Source organism: Lepidochelys kempii, chromosome 9, assembly GCF_965140285.1.
Source record: "Lepidochelys kempii isolate rLepKem1 chromosome 9, rLepKem1.hap1, whole genome shotgun sequence".
Lineage (NCBI taxonomy): Eukaryota > Metazoa > Chordata > Testudines > Cheloniidae > Lepidochelys > Lepidochelys kempii.
Window position 1 is genome coordinate 100,785,287 of NC_136388.1, and position 6,070 is coordinate 100,791,356.

The 6,070-nt window shown below is 44.4% G+C and overlaps 1 protein-coding gene across 1 annotated transcript; it reads right to left on the reverse strand.

The window, feature by feature from the left end:
- Nucleotides 1–518: 518 nt before the first annotated feature.
- On the reverse strand, nt 519–4,502 carry AGTR2 (angiotensin II receptor type 2). The gene is made up of 2 exons (XM_073358865.1): nt 4,400–4,502; nt 519–2,146 (listed from the first exon to the last, which is right to left on the reverse strand). The coding sequence occupies exon 2, from the start codon at nt 2,113–2,115 to the stop codon at nt 937–939; it is 1,179 nt and encodes a 392-aa protein (XP_073214966.1). The 5' UTR covers nt 2,116–2,146; nt 4,400–4,502; the 3' UTR covers nt 519–936.
- Nucleotides 4,503–6,070: the final 1,568 nt, after the last annotated feature.

A 6,070-nucleotide genomic window follows, 5' to 3' on the forward strand; every position in this document is an offset into this window, starting at 1 on the left:
ACCCAGAACGTTTCTTGGAGCTTTACCTGGTTCTGTGATGGGTCAGTATCACTGACTCTGATGCCTAGGACAATGGCTGGGAGCCCGACTCGCTACTCTGCCTGATTCTGAGTGACCCGGGATGGAAAACTCTGCTCTCCGTCAGAAAGATCAGGAATTTAGGTCTCCCACATCCCAGCCTGCAACCCCACCCGCCAGGCTGTAGAGCATGTGTATCTCTTGCTCCACCCAAAAAGCTCTCCTAAGTCAAAAGGTTCCCCTCCAAAAATAGATTTTTCAACAGTTCTGGCTTGGGGACAAGGTTTGAAAGGTTTTGGTTTTGATCCAATTCCTGTCTATTTGCTGCAATGGTCCCAGATCCAAACAAACAGGAAATAAGTCCAGTGTTTTCACAATGTTGCAGGGAGGGTTCTTTCAGAACGCATGAATAATCTGATCTCTTCATCAAATACTTTCACTAAATGAAATACAGAACAAAATCTTTTCTTACCAACAGGTACAGTAATATCTGTATTTTACTTATTTTACAGCATGATTGACAGGTTTTTGTCATGCCAAACTATTTCCTTCCGGAAGAGATTTTAATGAGGGGGTGTGATAGTCACAGTTTTCTCTATTGCACAGTCTTTTATTAGCATTATTTTGGTCACCCTTTCCTATGTCGTATTAAACAGCATTCATGTGCCCCCAGCTACATACAATCTTATGTTTTAAATCGTCATGTATAGGTTGATTTTATAGACATTACACCTTACATAAAAATTCTGCAGTCATTGCTCTTTGCCAAAAGGCAGGTAAAGTAGATGACTCGGTACATGAAAATAAATTCTCCTTTGAACATTTTGTACCAGAAAATCTGGAAAATGGAGGGAAAAAAGAGGACAGTGTTGTGGCATTCAGAGTGCCCAGATGCCCCAAAGAAACCCTGTTTGCTACCTACAGTGTTGGTTTACAGTTCAATCTTTCTTTGTCACAGTTTCCAGGGGTCTCAGCCTCTTTAAGGCAACTCCCTTTTCTTGAAGAAGAGCTTTGTCTGGTGCTGTTAAACTGATAGACTCGCAGCTTAAAGAGATGTTGGAGCTTCTCTTGGAACTGGTGTCCAATGAAACAGTACAACAAAGGGTTGATGCAGCTGTTTGCAAATCCCAGGCAGATGCCAAAAGGCAAAGTAGTGTCAATGGCTGTTATAATGTCACAGTTATTAATGATGTTCATCCGAGCCAGGGCATCCAAAAAGGTTAAAATGTGGAATGGAAGCCAGCAAATTAAGAAAGCCACAACAACTGCAGCCACCAGCTTCAAGACTTTGTCTCTTTTTTGTTTGTTTTTCCTAAATTCCTGTGCTTTCATTAAGTGCATCCAGATCCACACGTAGCATGTGGCTATGACAATTAAAGGAATCAAAAAGCCAAGAGTGTTTTTCATTAAGGCTGTTCCAGCAGACCACTTTGCATACTTCTCATAGGGAAAAGCCATAATGCAAGCATTCACCCCCAAGCTTTCAATGAAGTACATGTCACGGAAATAAAACGTTGGCAGGGAAGACAAACAAGCTAGGCCCCAAACAAGTAATGCTATCAACGACGCTTGCTGCAGTGTTCTCCTTTGCGACCGAATAGGATAGACAATAGCTCGGTACCGGTCCATGCTCATGCAGGTGATGAAAAATATACTTGCAAACATGTTCAGAGACAGAACGGAACTTGAAATTTTGCACATCACAGATCCAAAAAGCCAGTTGTATCCATAGGCATAATAGGCTGACCAAAGGGGGAGTGTGGCTAGGCACAACAAATCGGCCATGGCCAGATTGAAAATGTAAATATTAGCAACTGTCTTAGGGCCGTGGTGGCGACAGAGTACCACGACCACCACGCTGTTGCCAGCAAGCCCAAGGATAAAGATAACGCAGTAGAGCACCGGAATCAGTGTAAATTGATAATCTGAATATAGAAGTGGACAGGAGGAGGGAGACATCTGCTCAGTCGATACGTTTGTAGCAGAGTAATGTACATCTTGAAGTGTTTCTTCCGTAGTGTTGAGCCTGGAGTAATTACTGTACATCTTGGGTATTGGCGAGGAGATAGTCACTGCTGGAAATGCTTGTGCTAGCATTTGTCACCACCTTTATCACCACATTGTTCCCCTGCAGATTATAAAACAAGTGTTAGAGCCACACGTAGCCAACAAAATCACCGTTGCTATTCTCAGAGCTTCTATCCCAATGACAGGGTGCGATTAGCACCAGAGAGGGGTGATGGTACGTCCTAATTAGGCCTAGCAAAGGGCTGAGGTTCTGGGTTTTTTCCTGAGATCCTGAGGAGGTTCTTGCTGTGGGCAGAAGAAGGGAAAGCCCTTTGATTCAGGACAAGGCCCAGGCTGGGCTCCTCCTGACCCTTTTCTCCACGTGCTCATCCTGTTTCCCATCTTTCTCACAGCTGACAGAAAACAATCATTCTTTGCACGCCCACGCAAAGCGCTCACAGAGCTTTACAGACATTCATCTTGCCTCCCAGCCACCTCACAAGTGAGGTGAGGATTAGCTCCATTTCATGGAGTGGGCAATTAAGGCATGGAGAAGGCTACAAGGCTTGCAAATGGCACACAATAACCAGTGCACTCCCCGTGCTGTGTATTCACTGGGAGAGAAGAACGTGGCAGGGAAGCAGGGGCCTGCTCCTGCTCCCAGTGAAGTCAGTGGAAGTTTAGTCAGTGGACTTTAGTGGGAGCAGGACTGGCCTTCAGTTCAGTTATACAACGCAGGAGCAACTACAAGACACAGCCACGAATATAGGCATAAAAGACAGACCTCGGTCACACATCTTTCGGGGACCTACTTCATGTGAAATTTCAATTCAACGTTTGTTCCGTCTGCACACCCAGCAGAGCATTAATCACTTTGTATATTGGACTTGGAAAAGGTTCAGAATAAGGCAACAAAAATTATGAGGGGTATGGAACAGCTTCCGTATGAGGAGAGATTAATAAAACTGGGATTTTTCAGCTTGGAAAAGAGATGACTAAGGAGGGGATTCAGCTCTATAAAATCATGACTGGTGTGGAGAAAGTAAATAAGGAAGTGTTATTTACTCCTTCTCATAACACAAGAACTAGGGGTCACCAAATAAAATTAATAGGCAGCAGGTTTAAAACAAACAAAAGGAAATATTTTTGTACATAACGCACAGTCAACCTGTGGAACTCCTTGCCAGAGGATGTTGCAAAGGCCAAGACTATAACAGGGTTCAAAAAAGAAATAGATAAGTTCATGGAGGATAGGTCCATGAATGGCTATTAGCCAGGATGGCCAGGGATGGTGTCCCTAGCCTCTGATTGTCAGAAGCTGGGAATGGGTGACAGGGGATGGTAATCACTTGGTTCTGTTCATTCCCTCTGGGGCACCTGGCATTGGCCACTGTCGGTAGACAGGATACTGGGCTAGATGGATCTTTGGTCTGACCCAGTCTGGCCATTCTTATGTAAAAGTTTAACCAATAAAAAGGACGTCGCCATGACATTCCATTATTTGTCATTACGTAAGATAAAACTACACTTGCTGTTTGTTTAAATACTCATGGAACTATTTATATTTATGCTACTAAAAATCCTTGCAAGGTATAAATGCAGCCATTTCAGACTTAGCCAGGGTCTCCGTAAGACACTGGGAGTTTTGATGGGGTAAGGGCTGCAGGGTCTATCCCTAACAATGCTGTTTTATTTAACCAAGAGTGAATGACAGCCTCAAAAAGTCTCAGTATTTTCTATCATTCTAACAACTTTAGCCAATTCTTCTCATGCATGATCATGTACGGTTTGCACAAAATATTTTAATACTACAGTAAATAATACACTTCCTAGAAAAATCTGGTAAAACAAACTTTTAAATACATGGTTATCATAATGTAATAAGAATAAAATTGGCAACAGATGAATGCCTCTTCACTTAAAGTCACAAACTGAGTTTAAGATCCAGTGTACTATTAAACAGTTCCTCCACCATGGTGAGGGCTCTGGTTTGGTTTTCGGTTTTTAACTGTATAGATCATCTTTTTCTCATGCCTACTGTATTTTGAAACCAGAATGAAGTGTTGGAAATAGAGTCATGAAGTCTTATCTGTTTGATTTACTGTCAGCAAGACTGTTTTATGTTTACGTTTAGATAAATTATCATGAATTAGCACCAGCTGTTTCTACATGCCCAGCTGTCTGCTCTTAAATTATTCATTTCAGATTTTTTATTTTCATTGTATTTTATTTTTTGTAAAGTATTCTACTTATTTTTGCTATGCTTCCATTTAAAGCAGCATGACACATCGCATCATTGTAGGTAAAGCAATATATTTTTAACAAATTTTTTTACAGTAGATAAATAAGTAAACAAGAAGTGACTTCCACTTACCTTAAAAGTGTCAGAACTCAAGCTGGAGATAGATATAGAATAACGTGGTCCCTTATTCCACTTTCCTTCTAGCAGGCAACATCTCCAGCTCTCTGCTTTCTTTCCGATACATTCTGTTGTCTGCACCAGGAGACTTTAACCTACGTAACTTCAGGACTGAAATATGAACACTTGCCAGTTTGTTGAATTTTTTTTTTTTTGGCAGCAAAACTGATTGCGAATCCCCCATCCAAGATCATGTCAGTTCACAGAGTGAATCAGAAAAGGAGAGAAACAAGAACAAAATGAAATTTGCATAAACATATTGAGCTGTTTTGCTAGCATAGATAGTGGGTTCCTTATACTGGGGAAATACACATACACTCTCTGTAGTTAATGGTTTTCAGGGGGGAAATCCCACTTTCTTTAAAGGATTCTCAATCTTTGACAACAAATTCAAGAGAGCAGTAGATATTTGTGCTAACTAAAGAAACAACAGGAAAGTCAACAAAGGGAGTAAAATGGGCAGAAGGTAATGTAGACTGTGGGAAGCAGCCGGGGACACTCTGAGAAGGACTCACAGAGGGAAAATATTTACTTCGTAAGTGAAGGAAAAACTCAGAGGGCTGCTGCCTTCTGATACACAGTATGGACATATATTACCCAAGTGTCTTAAAACAGGTACATTGCTTGTGAGATGATGCACAAGAGTCTAAGTCTGCAGCAGAGCAAATCCCAGAGCAGCGAGAAGAATCATGCTACGAGTTAAAGCAACAAGCCCATGGTCTAAAAGCACGGCAGAGCTGTAAGCCTGCACGTTCAAAGCCAGACACAACTCACAGCAAATTGTGTACATGAATGTGCTTCCCCATCATTCCCATTTCGTGCTTCTTTTACTTGTATGTTATTTAGTTGAAGACACTCGTGCAAGAGGATTGGTGCAAGCTAAACATTCACAAGCGCTGCAAACATTTTGTCCTGTTGTTAGAAGTCTGCTTTCCTCTGGCGCCTCCGCTGGGGCTACGTGACCGCTCCTCCCAACGAGACAGGGCACTTGCCATGCAGAGCTCACCCCAGGCTCAGGGCAATGCCCACCAGCCAATGGCTCTCGGGTTTGCTCACTGCAGGCTGCCAGTGGCTAATCGCAGCTGCCCTCTCAGGCGCTGGGAATCGTCCGGCCCAGTGCTGAACATTGCCTTTAAATTTGCCCAGAGGGCAGAAAGCTCTTCTCTGCCTCAAATGCTCCATGCTCCTCCTGCTGTGGCTTCCCGCCGTGCAGGCAGCCTGCCCCTCACAGCCCCCACCACCAGCATGCCTGCATGCCTCTTGCTGCTCCGCATAGACCCCTGGCTCTGGAGCACCGGCTCCCTCAGACCTGCCCAGCAGCCCGCTGCAGCCTTTGCAACCGGCAGGCAGAAGGTCCAGGCCGCCCTCCAGATCCTGCCCACTGCCTGCCACGACCCGGACAGCCCTCAGCCGTAACGATCAAATACCGCCCCCCTGGGGGGGGCTGCTGCAGGGAGCTGCCCCCCTTCTGGTGACTTTGGGGCTCTGGAGACTTGGGGCTGCTCTCTCACCCCTTCTCTCAGGCGCTTCCGTGAGCCTCACACCTCGTGGCCATTACCGTAGTCACCTGGCGGGCAGGGCAGCGCGCCTGTCCCACTGCACTGCCGAGCCTTGAGGCACAGCCAG